This window comes from Muntiacus reevesi, chromosome 11, assembly GCF_963930625.1.
Source record: "Muntiacus reevesi chromosome 11, mMunRee1.1, whole genome shotgun sequence".
Lineage (NCBI taxonomy): Eukaryota > Metazoa > Chordata > Mammalia > Artiodactyla > Cervidae > Muntiacus > Muntiacus reevesi.
In genome coordinates, this window is record NC_089259.1 from 81,244,438 (window position 1) to 81,268,677 (window position 24,240).

Here is a 24,240-nt window from a genome sequence, read left to right on the forward strand (position 1 = left end):
AAGACAGATGAGACGGTGGTGAAATGCAGGGAAGAAGAGAGACCCAGTGCGCCAAGGAGGAGGGGGGAGCCTCCGGAAGGCTCAGGAGGAAACCAGAGCCGGGGGCCCTTCTCTCTCCTTTTTACTGGATAACGGTCTAGACTCCCGCCACAGCCCACCTGGGAAAGGAAAGCTTAGGACACCAGGAAGCTGCCATCCTTCCTCATGCTCTTTACAGCACGTGTTCTGTGGCAAAGGCACTTGCAAATATGTGGAGACAAGCCGGCAAGGTATGGCACTGCTGAAATTAAGGGCTTGGCCCACCCACAGGCGAATGAAGAAACAAACGGTGTTATATGCATCCCAAGGAGCTCGACTCAGCAAGGAGAGTGAAGGACGGACACAACAGTGGAACTATGGCAGCGGGGACTCTCAGACTCATTATGCCGAGTTAAAGACGTCAGGCTGAAACGCACATGGTGTAGGACTCCATTTGCGTAAAATTCTAGATAATACAAGCTAGTCAAGAGTGCCAGAAAGCAGACCAACGGTTACTTGGGGTGCAGTGGGGTGGAGGGGGCTGACGAGGCAGCCCGGGGAACTTCTGGGGCGGTGATGTGCTCACATCTTGAACGTGCTGGTATTTTCATGCATGTGTACACATATATCAAGATTTATCAAATTGTACACTTTAAATATATGAGTTTATTACATGCCAGTGACATCTCAATAAAGTTGTTTTTTTTTTTTTAATTTCGAAGTCAGAACTTCTAGGGAAAAAGCTGCATGTTTAGTTTTAAACATATTACACCAAACTTGTCAAAAAATGACAAAATTCTAGGACCGTCTTAAGGTTATTAAGGAAAAGGAAGAAGGGAAGGAAACAGGGTCACCGTCTAGAAGGATCACGGGGCCCTCCTTGGGATCCCTCCCACATGCCCCCACTTCACAAGTATGAATCCAAGACACGGCACATCGCACGCTGGCTTCTCACACGCCAGCGGAAAGGTCCTGTCTACCGTCCCCGACCCTAATCGATCACCACCCTAAGTCGAAGGGCTTCCCTGTATCTGCCCGCCCGGCTCTGAGGGCGCTGTGTGTACCAGAGGTTCACTGAAAAGGAAGAACAGATTTGGCAAACGTGTTACCTTTCTCTCCTTTGCTCCCTGGAAACCCTGGGAGTCCTCTTCCAGGCAGACCTACGAGATAAAGGTAAGAAGCCACGTTCACCTCTCCTAAAGCAGCCAAGCTGCGGGGACAGCACAAAGCAATATCCACTCTTGGCGCCAAAACCATACACAATTTGCAGAACACAAAGAAATCAGGTCCCTGCACGTTGCAAGTAAAACTATATTCCTACCGTATCTTCTAAGATACCCGTGACTGGATGTGTATAATGTAGTACGTTTTCCCAAGTACCTCTGAGCTCAGAACCACTACGGCATTTAGTAGAAACAACTTGTACAAATGGGTGCTAATTTCCCATTATTGTCTGGAGACCCACAAACTGGCTTCTCTCAGATGACCATCCAACCAACAGCTACTCTCAAAGGTGGTGCAGAGGGCCAGGTGGGCCAGCAGACAGCAGGGAGCCCACGAATGTGCATAAAGTGTGAGAGGGAAGGTCCAAAGGAGGCAAGTAGGTATGGTGGCACCTTTAATGGATTATTTTTATAGGAAAATGAACGCACATAATACAAACATAAGGCTCATAGAATGAAAACATGAGCTGTAGAAGGAGGCCAGCGCCAGCAGTAAGGGGGCCTCTGACCACCCCTTCCCAGCTCTGCATCCCTCCCTCCATCCCCATGACCGGGGGTCACCTGCTTCACACTGAGTGTTACCCTCCTGCTGTTGGGTTGGCCAAAAATTTCATTCGGGTTTTTCCATAAGATGTAACAGAAAAATTCAAATGAACTCTTTGGCCAACTCAGTCTACATGAGTATTATAACTCAATATATACGAATATTATTGCGCATCTGATTGTCATCACTGGAGCTCTCAGCTTGCACTTTTTGCCCAAGTTGCCACGTCCCCATCAGTGAGAGGAGCAGACTCAGGGCGCAGCAGCTATCCCCAGGACCATCTGTCTAAAGGGAGAAAGGCCAGGCAGAGAAAGCCACGGTCTGGGCTTTCTGTGTGTCTCTTTCACTCACCATAAGAGCTCAGGCCATTTGAAGGGCAGGTGCCCAGAAGTGTCTGTGGAATAAAGGAACACTGCCTCTCCCCTTCTCTCATCCCACCCTGCCCAGGTGTCCACATCACCGTCCCACAGACGTACGGATGGAACAACGTAGGTGCCACTTTACACCGGGCCCCGGTCACCCAGCGAGGAAGGGGAAGCTCTGGGAGATGTGCGCTCCAGGACACAGCCTCACTCTGAAGGGGAACGGACGCCCAACGTACCTGGCTCGCCCTTCTCTCCCACCGACCCTGGGATTCCATCGCTGCCGGGCTCCCCTTTCTGGCCGGCTGGGCCCGTGGGGCCAGGCTTCCCAGGAAGACCTCAAAGAGAACGGTCAGACTGGTCAGCACCCTGGTCTGTGTGGAAAATGCACCACCGCTCCCAACATGCTTCTGGGAAGCCGTTCCCACCCCTCGAGCAGGCCCAGCTTCCCGCAAGTTGCTCCTGAATCCCCCTTAGCAGGGACCACTGCATGCTGACCCCAGAAACTGAAGTGAGTGGAGACAAAGAGTATCCATCCATCGTGCCAAGCAGGAAAACTTGTTTCTAAAACCAGTTCCAGTCTAACTGGTGTGAAGACCTTGGAAGACCCTGGAAGCGCCCCCAGACACAGCCTATTCAACTGGAGGAGGAGGTGTGACCCCACAGGTCATCCAGAGGTCACCCAGCCTGAGGTCCCGTGACCTCCCTCCACGGGCCCCCGTGTGACTGAAATGTGGTCTCTACCTGCTTCTCCTTTGATGCCAGGAATGCCATCCAGTCCCGGGAGGCCTTTGTCCCCTTTCTCTCCAGGCAACCCAGGGCTTCCTAAAGAAAGACCGGGACACCCAGTTCCCGTGACCGCGACTTTCTCTTTGCCACCTGGAGCCTGAGCTTGGGAGGAGGCTGGCCCACTTACCCGGATAGCCGACACTGCCCGGGGAGCCTTTGGGGCCCGGCGACCCGGGCAGCCCTGGGATCCCGGTGCTTCCTTTCTCTCCCTTCTCGCCGGGGCTCCCCGGAAACCCTGATAGGCCCTGGTCTCCCTGTGGGTGTAGATTGGGCCCGTTAATGCTGTTGGGAGAGTAGGCATGGGTCTGGAGGCGCCTCCTGCATAGACGTGGGTGCAGGGACTACAGCCTGTATACACGAGGGCGCGGGGAAGACCACCTGTATACACGTGGGCGCGGGGACGACCGCCTGTATACACGTGGGCGCAGGACGACCGCCTGTATACACGTGGGCGCGGGACGACTGCCTGTATACACGTGGGTGCAGGGACCACCGTCTGTATTCACGTGGTGCAACACCCACCACCCGCACACACGTGGGCGCGGGGACGACCGCCTGTATACACGTGGGCGCGGGACGACTGCCTGTATACACGTGGGCGCGGGACGACTGCCTGTATACACGTGGGTGCAGGGACCACCGTCTGTATTCACGTGGTGCAACACCCACCACCCGCACACACGTGGGCGCGGGGACGACCGCCTGTATACACGTGGGCGCGGGACGACTGCCTGTATACACGTGGGCGCGGGACGACTGCCTGTATACACGTGGGTGCAGGGACCACCGTCTGTATTCACGTGGTGCAACACCCACCACCCGTACACACGTGGACGCAGAGACCACCTGTATACACGTGGGTGCGGGGACGACTGCCTGTATACACGTGGGCACGGGGATGACCGCCTGTATACACATGGGTGTGGGGAAGACCACCTGTATACACGTGAGTGTGGGGAAGACCGCCTGTATACACGTGGGCGTGGGGAAGACCGCCTGTATACACGTGGGCGCGGGGACGACCGCCGGTATACATGTGGGCGCGGGGATGACCGCCCGTATACACGTGGGCACGGGGATGACCGCCTGTATACACGTGGGTGTGGGAAAGACCGCCTGTATACACGTGGGCGCGGGGACGACCGCCTGTATACATGTGGGCGCGGGGATGACCGCCCGTATACACGTGGATGTGGGGAAGACCGCCTGTATACACGTGGATGTGGGGAAGACCGCCTGTATACACGTGGGCGTGGGGACGACCGCCTGTATACACGTGGGTGTGGGGAAGACCGCCTGTATACACGTGGGCGCGGGGATGACCGCCCGTATACACGTGGGCACGGGGATGACCGCCCGTATACACGTGGATGTGGGGAAGACCGCCTGTATACACGTGGATGTGGGGAAGACCGCCTGTATACACGTGGGCGTGGGGAAGACCGCCTGTATACACGTGGATGTGGGGAAGACCGCCTGTATACACGTGGGCGTGGGGACGACCGCCCGTATACACGTGGATGTGGGGAAGACCGCCCGTATACACGTGGGCACGGGGATGACCGCCTGTATACACGTGGGTGTGGGAAAGACCGCCTGTATACACGTGGGCGCGGGGACGACCGCCTGTATACATGTGGGCGCGGGGATGACCGCCCGTATACACGTGGATGTGGGGAAGACCGCCCGTATACACGTGGGCACGGGGATGACTGCCTGTATACACGTGGGTGTGGGAAAGACCGCCTGTATACACGTGGGCGCGGGGACGACCGCCTGTATACATGTGGGCGCGGGGATGACCGCCCGTATACACGTGGATGTGGGGAAGACCGCCTGTATACACGTGGATGTGGGGAAGACCGCCTGTATACACGTGGGCGTGGGGACGACCGCCTGTATACACGTGGATGTGGGGAAGACCGCCTGTATACACGTGGATGTGGGGAAGACCGCCTGTATACACGTGGGCGTGGGGACGACCGCCCGTATACACGTGGATGTGGGGAAGACTGCCCGTATACACGTGGGCACGGGGATGACCGCCTGTATACACGTGGGTGTGGGAAAGACCGCCTGTATACACGTGGGCGCGGGGACGACCGCCTGTATACATGTGGGCGCGGGGATGACCGCCCGTATACACGTGGATGTGGGGAAGACCGCCCGTATACACGTGGGCACGGGGATGACTGCCTGTATACACGTGGGTGTGGGAAAGACCGCCTGTATACACGTGGGCGCGGGGACGACCGCCTGTATACATGTGGGCGCGGGGATGACCGCCCGTATACACGTGGATGTGGGGAAGACCGCCTGTATACACGTGGATGTGGGGAAGACCGCCTGTATACACGTGGGCGTGGGGACGACCGCCTGTATACACGTGGATGTGGGGAAGACCGCCTGTATACACGTGGATGTGGGGAAGACCGCCTGTATACACGTGGGCGTGGGGACGACCGCCCGTATACACGTGGATGTGGGGAAGACCGCCTGTATACACGTGGGCGTGGGGACGACCGCCTGTATACACGTGGGCGTGGGGAAGACCGCCCGTATACACGTGGATGTGGGGAAGACCGCCTGTATACACGTGGGCGTGGGGACGACCGCCTGTATACACGTGGGCGCGGGGACGACCGCCTGTATACATGTGGGCGCGGGGATGACCGCCCGTATACACGTGGATGTGGGGAAGACCGCCTGTATACACGTGGGCGTGGGGAAGACCGCCTGTATACACGTGGGCGTGGGGACGACCGCCTGTATACACGTGGGCGTGGGGAAGACCGCCTGTATACACGTGGGTGCGGGACGACCGCCTGTATACACGCGGCTGCAACGACTCCTGCCTGGCAGAGCTCCACTTCTGGCTTTCTAAAGGGGGAATCGAAGCCCACTCTAGAAACGGAGGAAGGGCCAGAAACCCAGCGGCAAAAAGCGGCCGCCTGTTCTGCTTCTCCAGTTCCTCCTCCGCTTCGCCCCGTGATAACTTGCTGCTCCAGCTCTCAGCAAGTCTCGGGTCCTCCTTGGGGGAGGCGGGGAGACTGTTCCGTTAGGATTCATTTACTGCGTGGAGGTGCTCACTGCACACTCCCTGGCAGCCTCTGGTGAGGGAGGGAGACAGGTGGGAGGGGCTTCTGCGGGAATGGGTGGGAGGGGCTTCTGCAGACAGGTGGGAGCGGCTTCCGCAGAGACAGGTGGGAGGGGCTTCTGCAGGCAGGTGGGAGGGGCTTCCGCAGACTGGTGGGAGGGGCGGCCAGAGACGGGTGGGTGGGGCTTCTGCAGACAGGTGGGAGGGGCTTCTGCAGACAGGTGGGAGGGGCTTCTGCAGACAGGTGGGAGGAGCTTCCGCTGAAATGGGTGGGAGGGGCTTCCGCTGAGATGGGTGGGAGGGGCTGCCAGAGTCCGGTGGGAGGGGCTTCTGCAGGCAGGTGGGAGGGGCTTCCGCACAGACGGGTGGGAGGGGCTTCCGTGCAGGATGCAGTTACCTTGTCCCCTGGCCGTCCTGGAATCCCAATGCCAGGCAGACCCGCCTGCCCTTTCTCTCCTTTTGCCCCCTTGTCTCCAGGTAAGCCAGGAACGCCCTGCGGGCCGGGGATGCCAGCCACACCCTTTGGTCCCGGCATTCCTAGAAACACACAATGGAGGCAGAATGTCTGGTTAGCCGGTGCTAGTGTTACAAATAAGAACGCACCTCAACAGCCAGTCAAGGAGGCGGAAAAACACACATCCCTCGTTTCTCGGGCTGTGCGTCATCCAGGAAGGTGCCAGTCATCCCGCCATGGAGAAGGACCCTAGGAAACAGCCTTCCTATTTTTTAAAGACAGCCACATTACAAAGGGAAAAGGAATATGTTAACCGCTCAGCCCATGCCTACTTTCCCAACAGCATAAAGCGGCTTCCACGTCCTTTATTCTGCAATCAAACTTCATTATCCAAATGAATCAGAGGGGGCATGACACAGGTCATGGAGAACAGAACTGTCCCTGCTTCCAGACTGATGTGGGCAGTCAAACTAACTTATAAACAGGTGCCCACAGCAGCTGGGCGTTTATATCTTAAATAAAGTGACAGTGCACCCCACAGAGGCCTGGGGAGGAGCCGTGAGACAGGCCTGCTGGCCTGACTTGTGGCTCCAGGAGATTCTGAGAAAACTTGGCACCCAGACCGTCCGCGCCCCTTGGCTCTCAGCTTTCTGTCTCCTGCCTCCTCTATGCCAGGTGTCACTGTAGCAAATGCCGATGGCAAAGCGTGGAAGCCGGCTCAGCACCGGGGCAGAGGGCCCAGAAGAGTCTTCTGAGCTAATGTCGGGAGAGCAAGAGCCTCTGGTGCTGAGAAAACTGAGTGGAGAATTAATCACCATTTCGATGGATCCAAATAGACACACTTGGAGAAAGTCCCCAGCCTACCACACATGTCCATCTTGTTAGACTGGGAGGGCTTTTGACTGTTTTTTTTAAGCCAGGGACATAGGGTCAGACAAATGCCCACCCTCCCTAGGCAAGAAGTCTGACATGAAGATGTGAGTCTGTGTAAAAGACACGTCTCCCTGGATTACGTCCTCAGGCAGTGGGCCTCACCCAAGCTTCTCCCCAGCAGCCCGACAGGTGCCACAGGCGCGCCTGGAAGAAGCCCCCTTTCCTAAGCCCCACGTACCTGGTAGGCCCATTCCACCAGTGGATCCTTTGGGACCAGGAAGTCCTGGAGCGCCTGGGATCCCACTCACACCGGGATCACCTTTAGGTCCTGGGATCATAAAGACAAAAACCCAACAGGTCAACAGCCACGAAGAGCGCCAGGTAACACCTCCCCGCACGAGCCCCCGCCGTGCGGCGACCTCGGACTTCCCACCGTACCTGGCTGCCCGGGGTGTCCTGCCTGACCGTCCTTTCCAGGCACGCCTGGCGTTCCCGGGTCTCCCCGGGATCCTTTATCGCCGGTCGGACCAGTTTGTCCTGTGCAACACAGGAAAAAAAATAATAATGACGACGCAAGTCTACTTAAAGCAAGTCGTAGAAACACAGGTGGGTCGGGTCATCACGCGGGAAGAACGGAGTAGCTCGTCTGACCCCCTCCCCGCTCCGCAGGTGAACCTCCTCCACATTACCTTTCTCGCCTTGGTCTCCCTTCTCGCCCTTCATGCTGCCCATGTCCACCTTATCCATAGAGCCTGGCTTGCCAGGGAGCCCCACATCGCCTTTGTCACCCTTGAAGCCAGGGTCTCCCCTGGGTCCCGAAGAGCCAGGGAAGCCGTGGTCCCCTGCAGAAAGAGAGGGGGCACCGAGTGACTCGCGGCCAAGGCAGTGACAAGCGCGCGGTTCTTTCTGGCCAGTAGACCCAACCAACGAGGAATAAAGAACAAACAGCCTCTCCAAAAATGGCACTCAAGGACCAGTGTCCACATTACCCAGAAGAAGGTGATACCAGGCAAACGAACAATAAAGCCATTTCTAGAATTCATTACTTGCTAATACTTCCAACAGATGAGACTTCAGCTCTTAATTTAAACAAATGACATTTTTCTCTCCTTCCTAAATCCCCTCATGACTCCAGTTCACAGTGGTCCCTCAACTCTACGTGAAGTAATGGAAGGGGAACTCTCCCACTCAACTACACAAATCACCACTTTTATGTCTAAGGTTGAAAGTCAATTTTTTTTGTTTAAAAAAAACAGAACATTATTTTGGACCAAATGTCATGATACGAAATAAAAATTAAGACTTGCAAACTTGCTCTCTTTGCTACTTTGACTCTAAGGGCTCAGTTCCTTTGACTTTGCACGATTGAAGATTCCACCATTTCTTAAAAAAACTCAATGGTGCCAACAAACAATACCCCAAAACCTGTCTTCTCCCTGACTTTTTGGTGGGGCACAGTCCATAACCCCCACGAACCATGGGTTACACGAGGGGGACTTCCGGACCCTTCACTTGACCTTCTCCTTTCCCAGGTTTCTTGGGATGAACTACAACCTACAACAATTAGAGAATTTCCCACAAGGCACTGGGGCCCAGACATACATAACACAAGCTCTTCCGCAGTCACCGCTCCTTACCTTTGGCACCCGGCAATCCTGGCACGCCCGCTGGTCCTGGCGAGCCGGGCTGCCCCGGGGTCCCCATGACACCCATCTCTCCCTTGGGACCTGTGGCCGGACAGAAGGACCATGAACGTTGGTGGCGGAGGCTGAACGAGGGTCGTGAACAAGAGCCGGGAGGCGCCTCCCCAGGCCCACGTGGGTGGAGCTCACAGTCACTCACCGGGAAAGCCGGGCTGGCCGGGGGTGCCCTGCTGTCCGGGAAGGCCAGGCAGCCCCGACTGCCCCGTCAGGCCGGGCAGGCCCTGGGACCCTTTGTCTCCTTTGGGGCCCGGCATGTCCAGGCCCGGGAAGCCGGGGAAGCCCTTCTCTCCTTTCACTCCGGGGGGGCCTGAGACGGGAAGAGAAGGGGTGTTGGCAGGACTGGCGGGGTGTCCGGCACTGCCCTGGAGCCCGTGCGCCCGTGACTTTCTGCAGAAGGCGTGTGGCCGTGGCCACGTCAGGGTGTGGGGTGTGGAGCTGCTCCCCATCCTCAGACGGTGCTGTGTGGGGCCGCCGCTGGGCACGCACTGTCCCAAGAGGAAGCCCCCCTGCCCGCGGGGCATCGGCAGCAGGCCCCTCCACGGCCCCTCCGCGGCGGGGAGACGCAGCCCAGCGCCCCCCATGCGGCTCTCCCTGGCTGCCCTCTGCCACCCACCACCCCTGTCTCACTTGACGATGGTTATAAAGGCAGAGGGAGCTTCCAGACACGGACTCCTGTGTGCCACCCACGACTCACCACCCCTCCTGTGGAAGGACCAGACAGAGGCGCCGATCCTTCTGAATTAAGTAAAAAAGGTACTGAATGTACAATAAAGGGGAAGAGTCTTTGGCACATAAACCAAGTTGAGAGAGAGGAAGAGAATGGCATCCGTGACTTTGTGTGTGTATGTGTGTGAGTCGCTCAGTCCTGTCCAACTCTTTGCGACCCCGTGGACTGAAGCCCGCCAGGCTCCTCTGTCCATGGAATTCTCCAGGCAAGAATACTGGAGTGGGCTGCCTTATCGCTTCTCCAGGGGATCTTCCTGACCCAGGGATCAAACTTAGGTCTCCGGCTTTATAGATGGATTCTTTACCATCTGAGCCATCAAACCTGTATCCACAAAAGAACTGACTTCCCCTTTGAGCCACAGATTGTGAGTTAGGGGAGGGGGCATTCTGGAAGAACGCGGTATCACCTGATGACCCTGGGGGTCCCTGTCCTCCGGGGGGGCCCATTGCTCCAGGGGGGCCGATTCCGGGGACTCCCGGAGCTCCTTTGGGGCCTTGCAATCCAGGAGGTCCCGGGTCACCTGGATGGGGAAGAAACAGCGACCACATCACACAGATACACGGCCGTGTCAGGAGCACCACCCATCACCCCAGGTGCCGGGACGCCGCCCAGGGCTGTCATCATTCCTTCCACAAACATTTACTGGGACCTAGCAGGGGCTCTGAGCCCACACAAGAAGCAGACCCCTTCCCTGCCGCTAGCCGGATGTGCCCATAGACGTTACCTCTGAGCCCCTGGAGGCCGGGGGGGCCGATGGCGCCGTGCTCTCCAGGAACTCCCGGTCCTCCGACGTTTCCCTTCTCCCCGGGGGTGCCGGGGATGCCCGGTATCCCAGGCAGGCCTTTGAGTCCCGGCAGACCGACTCCAGGCTCGCCCTGGAGACCCGAAGCACAGAGAAGCCGGTGACCCTCCAAGCCGAGGTTCGTGGGCTGTCAGACCTGGGCGTGCACTCGGGGGAGCTCTTTTGCTGTCTGTGGCTCGAGCCACGGAGGAGGCTCCTAAGGACCCCACAGTGCTCAGGGCAGTCCCCGTCACGACGAACGACTGGACCCAAGTGTCCATGTGACTGAAGCTGAGAGAGGCTGCCGCCCACCCTCCCGGGGGCTTCAGGTTGCTTTCCTCCTCCACTCCCGACAGGACACGCGTTGCACATAGAGACCCAGGATGCACACGGGCAACAGCACAGACGCGTGGTGGGAACAAACAACTCCTCCGCAAAGACGCAGGGCTGTGTGCTGCCCCGTGTCACTTGGTATTTCCTGGCTGATGCTATGTCACATAAAACGTGCTGACCCAACACACCCCGTGAGACCAGCAGTCTATGATTGATGTGCACAGTTCATCACAGCGATGCAGACAGCAATCCGGGGAGTGCTCAATACGCACCTTCTGGCCAGGTGGACCGGGGTTGCCAGGTAAGCCGTTGAAACCTTGGCGACCTGGATTCCCAGGAGGTCCAGCGTCTCCAGGTAAACCATCAACGCCTGTTTGGAAGAGTCAAAAAAAAATCGTCAATGTCAAATACTATTCCCGACATCCTCCACTTCTTTAACCTACTCAGATGAACCTGAACAGACTTGAGGGGGTCAACAAGGAAGATGAGGCCACGCTGGGCCTGGTGGGGGGCGGCTGGGGGCAGGGACCACTCACGGTGCCGGCCGCCCCCTCCGCTTTCTCCTTCTCTCCTGCCCCTCCGTTCCTTTCCTTCTTTGTAAACTTTTTCCCCTATCTGCTCCCTGCAAACACACTACACCAATATCTGCAGAGTGGGAATGGCGATTTAGACTCTGAGAACTCTGAGTGAGGTCAGGGGCATCCCCTTTGCCTGATTAGAAAACCAGCCCAGATCTCCCAGTGCAGACCTGCATTTTTAAAAAAGAAATTTTGGGGCCACACCACACAACACACGGGAGCCTAGTTCCTCGCCCAGGGATTGAACCCGTGCCTCTTGCATTGACCGAGTGGAGTCTTCGCCACTGGACCTCCAGGGAAGTCCCCGAACCCGCAAGTGAACAAGACCCCTCGTGAGGCCCCACCAGGGCTCACCTTTGGGGCCGGGAGGCCCTGGAAATCCAATCCCAGGCTGGCCGATGGCGCCCTTCTCTCCAGGGAGGCCCGGCCTTCCAGGACTTCCAGGAAAACCTCGGTCACCTGCAGCGGGAGAGGCCGGCGGTCAGAGGAGAACACGAGCACTTTCCCACGGGCCCCAGGTGAACCGGCGAGAACCCTAAGGTACCTTGTGGCCCCTGGAAGCCGGGGGACCCGGGAAGTCCTTCTGCTCCAGGGGGGCCAGGCAGGGGCACGACTTTTCCTGCCTCTCCCTTGGGACCTGGAGGAAGAGAAGAGACGCTCAGCGTGAGGGCCGCAGGCTCTCGTCCGGGAGAGCGGCCCCGTCCACACACCTCCCTCCCTTCCTTCCACCGAAGCATCTCTCACAGAGACCGACTGCCTCCTCTCCACAAACGTCCAGACTGACCCGGACATTCCGTCAACACAGGCATCCCTTACGTGTCCGAAACAAGAGTCACGAAAAGCTGAAAACTCAGACGCAGAAAGCAAGGCAACCCCGGGTCACTATCTGTCCAAGTCAGGACCCCCTGGCCGGCCCCTCTGAGCGTCTCAGACGGGACTGGCTCTCAGCTGCTCTGAGGCCCGTCCGCTGGAAGTCATCTTCAGGACCTGCTCCGCGGGTGACGTGAGCCGGGTTATCTCCAGCAGCCCAGAAAAGCCCCTTTCCCTCTCCAAGCTGGGAGAGGCAGGCCGAGCCCCTGGGCGCCCATGCCTGCGAGGACCACTGGGTGTCAGGATTGAGCTGTGTCAGGGAAGGACCACAAGCCTCATCTCACTGAATCGTTGCGTACCTTAAAGAATTCAGGATAACGAGGGCCTCCCGAGGGCGGCCAGCACTCTTGTTAGCTGCAGACTGTGGGAAACGCCAGGGCCTGACCCCAACACATCTCTGCTATCAGCTCCAGGCCTGGGAACAAGGCTTTTATGATCCTCAGAGCAAACACAGCTCTGGCCGATCAGAGCAGCTGGGTCTCTAATCCCAGGGCTGCCGGGGTCTGGAGCGGCCCAGGGAGCTTCCAGAATGTGGCCAACTGCCCAACAGCACTGCCAGCTTTCCCACCTTCGGGCACCTTCTCTTCATCCTCTCAAGACCTATCCGTGTGTGCCCCACGGGCTTTTCTGATGATGGTGGCTTCTGGCCGAGAGAAAAAGCTGATTCCTGTTTACACTCTGCAAGTATTCAGGCTCAAGGGGCACACAGAACACTTGAGATGGTGCTCCGGGAATCAGGAGCAGGAAGGTCCCTTCTCCAAGACCGAGGGGCTTCCCAAGTCAAGCCCAGGACTTCCTGCCCCGAACGGAGTCATAAAAGAGACATTTCTCGGATCCCTGCTACACAGCGAACAAGTCAGTCCTAACTTAAGGCCAAGTAACCAGTGGTAACCCAGCAATGACAGCAGTAATAACCGACACAACAAGATGCGTTTGCACTTCTGTCCAAGGCTGCTGGCATTTCCTGCAGCGTTGAGTTGATGACTCTATACCGTGCCTTCACAGGAGATGACGGCTCCCAGTGGGGGCCGAGACTGGTGGAACTGGGGGCTGGACACCGGCTCGGGACAGTGGGCAGACGTGTGAGGGCCCGACGAACGGCAGCTCTTCCCGGAAACCCTGGCCGTCCACTGCTGAGTCGCTGTGCTCCCCGAGGTTCCCTGCTCACAGCACTGGCGCCACCCCCGGCCACCTCTCACTCATTTCTCCCACTTGCAAAACGTCCCAGTAATGCGCACGTCCTCTGTCCTCCGTGTCCAAGTCACCCCTGACCTCTTCTTTTCTAAGTATTGCAGGCAACCATCTCAGTGTTCCCTTCCTTATCGGTTGTAGTTCAGTCACTCAGGCGTGTCTGACTCTCTGCGACCTCGTGGACTGCAGCACGCCAGGCTTCCCTGTCCTTCATCATCTCCTGGAGTTTGCCCAGACTCATGTCCATCACGGTGGTGATGCCATCCAGCCATCCCATCCTCTGCCGTCCCCTTCTCCTCCCGCCTTCAGTCTTTCCCAGCGTCAGGGTCTTTTCCAATGAGTCAGCTTTACGCATAAGGTGGCCAAAGGACCGGAGCTGCAGCTTCAGCATCGGTCCTTCCAGGGGACCACAGTCAGGTCACCGAGCAGCTTCTGTGTGTGGGGCCTGGGGCGGCCCCTTCCCTGCGGTCCCCGATGATGAGCCCGTACGTGGCCGGGGATACGCAGAAGCCAAGACGGGCCGTTCATCGGGGGAAAAGGAGAGCGCGGGCCTATGCTGTTTTAACGTCCACATAAAGGGCGGGTTTTCGCCGGTACGTACGGCATGGGCGTGCTGCGTGCTAAGTCACTCCCTCATCTCTGACTCTTTGTGACCCCCTGGACTGGAAGCTGCAAAGCTCCTCTGTCCATGGGGTTCTCCAGGGACGAATACTGGAGAGGGCTGCCATGCATGGCATACTTATCTATAAGGAAATCACCTTAAATTCAACTTCTTGCATCCAGATGCTACAGACACCCCCTGGCCCAGCTCATAAAGGAAGGGATGAAGCATGGGATGCTAAGGAAGGACTTGCCCAGGCCACAGTCCAGCTCCTGGCAGGACTGAAACCAGACCCACACCCGCACATGGCTGAGCCCAGGCTCCTGGTGCTTTGGGGCGGCACCCGAGGACCTCGGGCCTCACCTGGCTGGCCTGGGGCCCCGGGGTTTCCTGGGAAGCCCATCTGTCCTTTGTCACCAATGGGGCCAATCGGGCCGAAGCCTGGAGGCCCCGGAGGGCCGATGTCGCCACGGCTCCCAGGGAATCCGACGCCTCCAGGGGGGCCACGCTCCCCTTTCAATCCTACTGAACCCTGGAGTGAGAAAGACAGCGTTATCAGCAGACATACCAGCGCTCCAACCCAGCGCACATTTCCCAGCATCCGCGGTAAATGAATGACCAGGCTCTAACGTGGCTGGGCTACTTATTCACCTCGACCCGTCAGCAAAGGTCAACCTGCAGTTAATCAACGAAACCAGCATTCTTCCATCTCAGCAGAGCAATCGCCCTGCCTGCCTCCCCCCGGGCCAGGGCACCCGCCACAGAGGGGCTTCCCAATCTCTGGAATCCTCTGGAATCTGATCCCTGGAATCCTCTCTGGAAGGGTGACGTGAGCGCCATTAACTTTAAACTTCACCTCCCATCCAGCAGGTGGGCGCCTTTTCAGCTCCCCCAGGCCCATCAGAAGACAGCGACCCCCTTATCATCTCGTCGTTCAAGGCAAGGTCCTCAGCCCCTGGGTTTACAGACCACAGCTTCCCCAGGGGACGAGAGACAAGTCTGCCCATGACAGTGACCGCCCCCCACCAGTGGACACGGGCAGTTATGATACCAGCGACCCGTTTATCTGCGTATCCATCCCTCAGGCACTCGTTCAGAGTCTGGGACTCCACCTACCGGGGAGCCTTTGGGGCCGGGCAGACCCGGGTGGCCGTCTCTTCCGGGGGAGCCCGCTCTGCCTGGCATGCCGGGCTGGCCTGGGAAGCCGGGGTCTCCTTTGTCGCCCTTGAGCCGGATGTCGAAGTAGATCTCGCCGGGCTCCCCCTTGGCGCCCGGCTGGCCCATGAGCCCTGGCGAGCCTTGGGGACCCTGCAAGAACAAAACCTCATGATGCCCCCAGCAAAGACGCTCGTCCAGAGAGCAGAGCAGAGCCAGCGAGGGGTCAGGACGCGCGGGAAAGTGGGAACGGGTGCAGTTTCCTCGTTGCCTGTCTGGGAGCCAGCCAGCAGCTCTGTGACCAAGCCCCGAGCTGAGCTCCCTGCCGCGTGACCCTGAAAAAGCTTTGCTAGGGTCGCCGGCGGGGACACAGAACAGCAGCTGTCCCCAGCCCGTGGGCCAGGCCCCGGTGCCTTTCGTCCTTTCACAGCCGCTCACGTTGCCCAGAACAGGTTAGCTCTGCCTGGCCGGGGCTGGATTGCGACCCCTGGGCCCAGGAGCCGGAGCCGGAGCTGGGAGCAGCCACGTTCTCCAAGTCTGGACAGCGCTGAAAGCACACAGCTTCCCTTCCACGCTCACAGCCCTAATTCCGGAAGAGATGAAAAGGTGCAGGGCACCTGGGCAGAGCAGATGCCCAGGGCGAGCACCCGGCCAGCTCTGTAACCGGAGGCTGAGCTGTCAAGGGAACAGGAGTGAGTTTCCCAAGAGACTCCTGGAAGGCGGGATCCTCAAAGGATGCCCACACCCTAGAAGGCGCTTCCTCCAGCCTCCCGAGTGAGGGAAGAGCCAGGACTTCCAACGACCGTTCACAGAGCTCTCTCTGAGTGGAGTCCCTGCTCACTAGGCAGGATTCACCTGGTTTGAGCCGCTTTCTGTAAACTCCCTTTGAAATGGTTTTTGAATGTCTGTGAACCACATGCGTGCACACACACACACACATGCACACACCTCTGTCTATGTGTAACCTGTGTTCCTCAATGGAGGGAGCCGGGGCGGCAGAGACACCCAAATCCACACAACCTTTAGACTCCAACACGGCTCCCACTCCCCACACACCTGCGAGGCATCCCATTCTGGGGCAGCCCTGACTCTTAATCCGACTCCGCAGGGAAGCAGCGGGAACGGCCGCTCGGCAGATGAGGAGCTAATATTCAGAGAAGGGTTCGTCCAGGACCGCATGCCAGAAAGGGCTGATTTCCCGCTGCAGAGCCCGTCCTGGATTGCCACCACACCCCGTGGGCCCCGGGGAGTTGGGTGTTACTAGGAAGGCCCGCCTCGGGCACAGACATGGGGGCTCGGCTCGGAGGGGTCCGGGGGCTGGCGCGTTCGGGAGGCATTGCCGTGGGGCTGACACGTGTCTGCTCATCTGGCCTCGGAGGAGTCAGAACAGTGCCGGCTAAGTTGTGGGGCGGCTGCTCCATCCAGGCGGGCAGTTAGCCCTTCTCAGAGACGCGGCCGAAGCCAGCCAGGGCTCTTCCAGAAGTCGGGAGGGGGGCAACAAGGCTGCACCGCCCACTACTATTTAAAACCCTAACATTGAACCTCAGCTCCTTAATCCCACGGCCACACTTCAAGGACTCAGCAGCCATGACTGGCCAGGGGTGCCCACACTGACGGTGCTGACCGAGGACGGTCTACCTTCGCAGAAAGCGCCGCTGGACAGACCCCGCTGGTCGGAGCTGGCCCTGGGCCGGAAGGGCCCTGGGAGCCGAGCACGCTTCGCTCAGCACTCCTGGGGGATCAGGGGAGATGCTCAGCCTACAGGGGCTGGTCCCCACAGGGGCCACACAGTATTTCCCCCAGCCACCCGCTGGGGAGGTCAGCAGGGGTCAGGGAAAAGCCATTACTTGGTTGAAAGCGGCTGTGGTATTTTGTAGCTTTTTTCTCTCCGAGTTAATATTAGCTCCCATGCATCGTTCAGTCCAGTGCAGTTCAGTCGCTCAGTCGTGTCCGACTCTCTGCGACCCCACGGACTGCAGCACGCCAGGCCTCCCTGTCCATCAGCAACTCCGGGAGCCTACACAAACTCATGTCCATTGAGTCGGCGAGGACGCCGGCTAAACTCAGAAACCTCTTCAGCCAGACCAAGGAGCTCTGTCCCCCTGTTACCACGAGGCGGCCTGGGGTCCGCCCTGCTCCCAGGGACGCTCGCTGTCTGCTCATCTATCCACTAGCTTTCAGGGCTTCGGGGGCAAGACCAAGGCTTCCTGTCTTGTCTCCATGTGTCTGTCTCCAGGAGGGAGAAGCTGGAGGAAGGACGTGCTGAACCAGCGACATCCGTCAATGAAAAATAAATGCCGGGGTAAGGAATGACAACCAGTGCTGGGGCTGCTAAGCCACGTCAGTCGTGTCCGACTCTGTGTGACCCCGTAGATGGCAGCCCACCAGGCTCCCGTCCCTGGGATTCTCCAGACAAGAGCACTGGGGTGGGCTGCCATTTCCTTCTCCAAGCAGTGCAGACCTCAAAACAGAAGCACCCTCTCATGTTATGTTATGCCGATGATTCACAGCTTAGAAAGACAGTGCTTTCTAAGACTATGACCACAGGGTGGGAAAAATACAATATTTTTTTTCCATACCGATGACCTTGTCAGGCATTAAGGGAGAAATCCAGGGTTTCTTTGAAAAGTGACATTTACAACCCAAGGACATCTCATGTAGTTTCTCTGCCACAGACCTTCTTAATCCTAGACGATTTAAAGGTCTTTTGATGCTTATCCCTTAAGATAAATACTGAAGAATCAAAAGCTCCCTTGGCATTTCAGCATCGGCTGCACCAACTGGAGAAGATCTGAAGACTTGCGCAGTCTTCTTCCAAAAAGTGGGCTGCCGTGGGAAAATTCAGGAGATCTTCCATCCGACCAACGCGGGTCATTCCCAGTGACCCCAGACCCGCCGGGGGCTGGGCGTCAGCATCTCAGCGTGGACCCTGCTCCCCAAAATCAAACTCTCGGCCTTCAGAGGCCACGTCACAGAAACGCTACCCGAGTCAAGTGCAGGACCAGAGGGGTTTTCACTGGAATCTACTTTCCAGTTTGCTCTCCTGGTCTGCAGAGCCTCCTTCAGCCTCCAGCCAAATTCGAAATAAGGGGACCACACTTTTGAGCTCGTTTAACCATGGAGCTGTAACACGGCATCTAACAAAAGGAAAGCCATTATCGCCTCAAGTATTTACCCAGAGGAGAGTTTTTAGAAGTGTTTTCCTTCTACACCAAGGAAGGAGCTCTGACGGACAAGGTACCGGGATTTGCCTTTTTGCTATACGTTTTCTGCATTTTTTCTTTATCATGACTTCTCCTCAACCATCCCCCTTCATTTTTTTTCTCATTTTTATTGGGTCTGGGGCTGGATCTAGGGGCGGGTGTCTGAACTAGGTTCCAGGCAGACTCGAAGCAGGAAGTCTTTATTCCAGAAAGGCCAAGGAGATAAAGACCATGTCCAGACTCTGTCTGTGGCCTTCAAAGCAGTTCCGACTTTGATCCCCACCACAGTCAGCATTCCCAGCTTTGTGAACTTACAACTTATTTAGAAATATTTTAAACAATTGCAACTTCTAACTCAGCTCCCCAGGCACCGGGGAAGTTCTGGAGAGCAGAGGCCCATGATCTGACTTCAAAAGGAGAAAACCATTGAATTCCAGCTGTTTCATTCCTATTTCAACTCACTCTTGGCCTGGCCCACTCTTATAGAACCTTCCAGAAATATCTTTTTAAACTACAAATGTAATTTGTGCACCAAAAAAAGAATAATGCTGAAGATTTGATGTTCAATTTAGCACAAAAGAGAAATGAAAAGAAAAAAGGAATGAAAGAAATTGGAGAAGCTGGTTAATGCTTACTGAACTTAGAAGAACAAAGACGATATGAGAACAAAGTCCAAAGGTCTAAAAGCTTAAGCAGTGAAGCTGATTACATGCACAAAAGTCATGTCCTTCAACATTTAAGATCATTAGTATAGTTTCCTATTCAATGACTCCTTTTAAAACAAAGTAGAAGGGTTAAGAAACTGCTATTCTGTTTAAACTGAAAGGTTTCACATCTGGGATTGAGATATTGCCTTTTACAGGTCTGAAAAAGCATCTTTATAATAGATGCTGGTGATAGGAATTTTCAAAATCTATGTCTGTAATAATGAGAATAAAGGAATAGCTCAGATTTCTAGAGGAAAGCAGATCAGCTTGCCTCCATCCCCACAGAAGCCATTGCTGCTGAGCTTATTCACTGAGGAGTTCTAGGTTATCTGGTGCAGGATGGATGCTCATGCAGAGAGACAGTGGCTCAGCAGCGCAGCGTCCGCAGTGACCCTCGGTGGTACCATCGGCTGCAAGAGCTCCCAGAGGCCCCGTGGGAACGTGCCCGCCAGCGCTGAGCTGCCCTGGACACAGGTTAAGTGGCAGCTGAACTCTGACCAGGTGAGGAGACCCGCAAGTTGGGGTGAGGGCTCTGGACTCACTGCTTCAGCCCATGCCCAGCTCGCTCAGTCAGGGAGGACAAGGGGGAGTCACTCTAACTGCTCCACAAAGCAATCCTTTGCTGGCTCCCAAGTAAAGCAGGAGTCCACTTGCAGACGCAAAAAGATACGCCTCTGCGGGTTTGCTTGGCGGTAACTTCTAACACACAGGAACTCAGACTGGGTCTACGGCCATACCACCCTGAACGCGCCCGATCTCGTCTGATCTCGGAAGCTAAGCAGGGTCGGGCCTGGTTAGTACTTGGATGGGAGGAACTCAGACTGGGTTACTCACAGGCACTCCTTCCAGACCATCCCTGCCGGGCAAGCCTCTGTCACCTTTGGCCCCTGGCTGTCCTGGGAAACCTTTTGTGAGAGATGGAGGAAAAATTCAGCACATTGTTAAGACACTTTCTAACAGCTCAAAATACTTCCTTTTTCTTCAAGATTCAAAAGCGCAAAGATTTTTATACAAAGTGGATGATGTTTAAAGAATCTCAAGAGAGTAATGACAAAAAAAAAAATGCCTAAAATGGGCTCAGAAGCCAGGAAGTGACCCTGGAACCCTGACTCTGGATGGCTACAAATCCCTGCCCACCCACCCAGGGACCGCTTCCACCAAAGCAGGGTGTGACCTCCTCGGAGACGAGGAAGTTTTCAGAGCTGTGCGAACCACCTGCTGCTACCCTTTCACTAGGAAACCTTTCTGACACTGCATTTGTAGGCCGGCTTGATCATTTTCAACAAAATGGACAAATCCAGACGGGCAGATCCACTTGTCACCTCTCGCTTTAGCGCTCCAGCAGACCGTCAGGCCAGGCAGCAAGAGGCACTTCACTGCGAAGCTTCCAACCCACTGAAGCAAACCCAACCTGGTCCCTTTCACACTGGGGGTCTTACCTATTTCTCCGGGGGGTCCCTGTGGCCCTGGGGGCCCACGAAGCTCTGTAGTGTCACAGACGAGGCAACTGTCTCCTTTTTGACCTAAAAAAGGAGACACGGGGTATTACGCGGAACGAGGGAGTAGAAGGCCCCGCAGCACAGTGGCAGCGCAGGAGAGGCACCGCCCGCCCAGCGCCCGCTCCGGACACATCCAGCTGCCAGTGGCCGTGGGTCCTGACACGGGGCCTGCCCTCTGCCCTCAGCACGGTCACAGCTGACCACGGGGACCCTTCTAAGGAGCCCCATTCTTCTGTCCGGCAGAGGGACAGGCCCTGCCTCAATCCACAGTGATCCAGAACGCCACTCTGCTCATCAGCCTGAGATGACACGACTGCATCCTTCTGTCTCTTAATTCTGGAACCCACCAGCATCTTTCTCTTTGACTTAGCATTTCTTAGCCAAGTGCCCCTCTAGCTCCGGGACTTTGAACCCGTGTTCCAGGCTGACAGATGACACAGGGGAGTAAAAACGCACAAAAAGCAAGAGATGAACTGACACGGAAGAAGGATGATGAGAGGAACCCCAGAACTGCAAGATGGGAGGACACGTCTTTCTTTGGAAATGCGAATCTCTCGCATCTCGATTTTCAAACTATGCTAAAAGGCCTTTGGGATGTCTTAGTGTCTTCGTCCTAAACTTTGAATGTATCTAGGGTTCTGCAACGTACATGGTTGTCAAAATGCTAAGATGTTTTCCAGGCATTTGCACTTTAAACTTCTGAAGAGTGCAAATTCTCTGCAATCTAAAGCCAGACATGGGACCCAGAGGGACCAGTCTTGTGGGGGCCACGCTCTCTTTGGTCTGGGCATTAAGAGCCATACTGTATAAATACCAGAACATCCTTGGTTTAGTCCATGCTAAGACAGGCCTGTCTGTACAGAGATGAGCCATCGTTCCCAAGATTGTGAAGGGATTATGCTGAGTCCTGGACCCTTGAAGAGGTTAAGATAAAACTAAGAGCCCTGGGTGGAGCCGGCCAACCCAGGAACTCAGAGCTGCTCACACTGATTAAGGGAACTGAGCCTGAGGGGCGTGAACATCCTGTGTGCATGCTTGTGATCTGCTGACGGCTGGAAAGATGTGCATTCCTGGAGAGTGGAATCTCGGACTTTGAACCAAAGGACCGCACGGAGATGTCAATCTGGGAATCTAATCTGCTGACCACAGGGAGGGACGCTGACTTCAAGGCCCCCATTGCCTCCCTGGTGATAACTGCCTCTCCAGCACCCATTAAACTCAGCAGGGCCGTCGGGAGGCGCATCTCAGGAAGGGACTTTGAAGAGAGCTTCAAATGAAGAATGTACCCACGTCCGCCCAAAGCCGGTACGTATGAAGGAATGTATCACACGCCCAAGCACAATCACCCTATCTTGGACAATTAAACCTCTTACCTTTTTCTCCAACTTCGCCTGTCAACCCCGGCTGCCCTGGAATTCCGGGGGGACCCTGGTCACCTGGTGGCCCGGGCTGGCATTCCACAAGTCCATCTGAAATGGATTTTTAACAGTTACAGGATCACTCCCACCAAGCTGAAGCCAGGTGTTTTCACCAGCTCTTAATCCAATCTCTGTTACAAAACCAAACTATGTTCACGCTATCTGACAAGTACTGGAAATCCCACTGTGACCTGCTTCAACACAGTCCCAGTACATTAACTTATAAAACCAGCACACAGACTGTCCGTCCACTCCCCATCACAAGCCGTCACCGCTGAAGTTTCTACTTTACAATTCTAACATGTATTTCAGCTCTTGAGCCCCGTCCTGAACCTTACTTCATATTATCTTGCAAAGTACACACCATTATCCTTTCAGACTCAGAAACTGAGGCTCAAAGAGTGATGGTCTGTCCATGTCCTACATCTGTGAGGTCAACACGGACACCTGAGCCTTTATGCCCTTTTTTCTGCTGAGCAGACTCGCAGACAAGTGCTCATTACTTCATAGGGACAGACTGCCCGTGGGAAAACATCCCTAATTGTTCCAATTCAATCCTGAGCATCACTGGCGTGAAGAAGCATGAACGTAAACTGTGGTGACACAAACACCATCTGTTGTGGGTTCCGGTAGAAAACAGTATTGCTTCTGGACACACACAGTGACAGAGTTAGCACTTCCTTCTCTGGCATCTTTGAAGGAAAAGGACAGAGCGAGCGATTAAACTCGGGGGTGCACCGGTCCCTCGTCACGACCGAAGCCCGGACATCCACGGCTGCAGCTCCTGAGTCCACAACCCACACACCAACTCCATCTGCGCGAAACTGTCATTTAGGAATCACCGCTTAACACACTGTGATGTGCACCACCTAATCTGCACACCCTGAAAAGGGCAACTGGGAAACCGAGAGGGTAAATACTACAACGTATTCAACACCCGCACCCTGCACGGCTCCCTGAGCCCAGAAGTTCAAGTCTTTCCATGAGAGGTGTTCACATTTCAGAACTGGCAGAATATTAAGGAAAGGCTCAAGACTTCTCCACGGCTGGCTCTCTCACCAGCCTCTTTGCCAATCACTCGATTTAAAACTACACCCCATGGCCCGCCTGCCCGCACCCCGACCTCTGTCTTCCCATCCCGACTTCGTCTCCTCCTGAGTCTATGGCCCCGGCTGCCACCCCACCAGCTACTGATTTACTTGGTCTGTCTCGTGGTTCACGGCCCCGGAGGTCAGGACTGTTTCGTGGGCTCTGTCACGGACTCAGGGCGGCGCCTGACATCGGAAGCACACCGATGCTTGTTGAAGGAGCAAGTGAATGAGCACCCAAAGGCCCCTCTGATGCCCACAGGCTTCTCTCAGAAATGCAGAGAAACGTGCCTTTGTGCTGCGTGCCTCGAGGACTTCACTCTTTGATCTTCATCCTCCACGTTTCACACCAGAGGGGTGGGAATCCCCGTGAGTCACAGCGGATGCACTGTCGACCCGCGAACGAGGAGACGCACGCCTCTGGGCTCCCAGCAAGGCTGCCCGTCCGGAGGCACTCGTGCCGTCCAGGGCGTATCAGGCCTCCGCTCGGAGCTGCATCCCCGAGAAGTCCTTCCGGGGAGCTGGGTCTGCCCTCTGGGAGTCAACCATGGGCACCTCCGGGAGCCCCTTCCAGCAGCCCGAGGAGCCACGCTGCAGTCGCTCTGCTGGGCCCAGGCTGGATGGAGCAGCTCGGCGCGCTGGGCAGTTAGCTCAAGTCCCCTCGGAGGTTCTGACACCCTGCATACGCTGAAGTCTGGACCCAGCCCCCTGGGCTGTTAGCTCAAGTCCCCTCGGAGGTTCTAACACCCTGCACAGGCTGGATGGAGTCTCAGCTCGGCCCCCTGGGCTGTTAACTCAAGTCCCTTCGAAGGTTCTGACACTCTGCACAGGCTGGAGTGTATACCCAGCCCCCTGGGCCATGAGCTCAAGTCTCTTCAAAGGTTCTGACGCTCTGCATAGGATGGATGGAGTCTCAGCTCAGCCCCCTGGGCCGTGAGCTCAGGTCCTCTCAGAGGTTCTGACGCTCTGCACAGGGGCTACCTTGGAGCCACAGAACACCTTCACTGAGTCAACAGGTTCGTGCTC

At 56.4% G+C, this 24,240-nt stretch overlaps 1 protein-coding gene across 1 annotated transcript in view; it reads right to left on the bottom strand.

Moving 5' to 3' along the window:
* COL4A1 (collagen type IV alpha 1 chain) overlaps window positions 1-24,240 on the bottom strand; it is a 132,697-nt gene that overhangs the window by 15,285 nt on the left and 93,172 nt on the right. The window contains exons 22-41 of the mRNA XM_065902162.1: window positions 22,082-22,177; window positions 20,649-20,732; window positions 20,044-20,114; window positions 15,261-15,452; window positions 14,508-14,676; window positions 12,027-12,119; window positions 11,837-11,941; window positions 11,177-11,274; window positions 10,515-10,665; window positions 10,197-10,310; window positions 9,203-9,370; window positions 8,998-9,087; window positions 8,050-8,202; window positions 7,799-7,897; window positions 7,599-7,688; window positions 6,431-6,570; window positions 3,064-3,190; window positions 2,892-2,972; window positions 2,387-2,485; window positions 1,128-1,178 (exon numbers count right to left, since the gene is read on the bottom strand). Of these exons, the coding sequence (XP_065758234.1) occupies window positions 1,128-1,178; window positions 2,387-2,485; window positions 2,892-2,972; window positions 3,064-3,190; window positions 6,431-6,570; window positions 7,599-7,688; window positions 7,799-7,897; window positions 8,050-8,202; window positions 8,998-9,087; window positions 9,203-9,370; window positions 10,197-10,310; window positions 10,515-10,665; window positions 11,177-11,274; window positions 11,837-11,941; window positions 12,027-12,119; window positions 14,508-14,676; window positions 15,261-15,452; window positions 20,044-20,114; window positions 20,649-20,732; window positions 22,082-22,177 (2,271 nt within the window). The remainder of the gene's footprint in view (window positions 1-1,127; window positions 1,179-2,386; window positions 2,486-2,891; window positions 2,973-3,063; window positions 3,191-6,430; window positions 6,571-7,598; window positions 7,689-7,798; window positions 7,898-8,049; window positions 8,203-8,997; window positions 9,088-9,202; window positions 9,371-10,196; window positions 10,311-10,514; window positions 10,666-11,176; window positions 11,275-11,836; window positions 11,942-12,026; window positions 12,120-14,507; window positions 14,677-15,260; window positions 15,453-20,043; window positions 20,115-20,648; window positions 20,733-22,081; window positions 22,178-24,240) is intronic.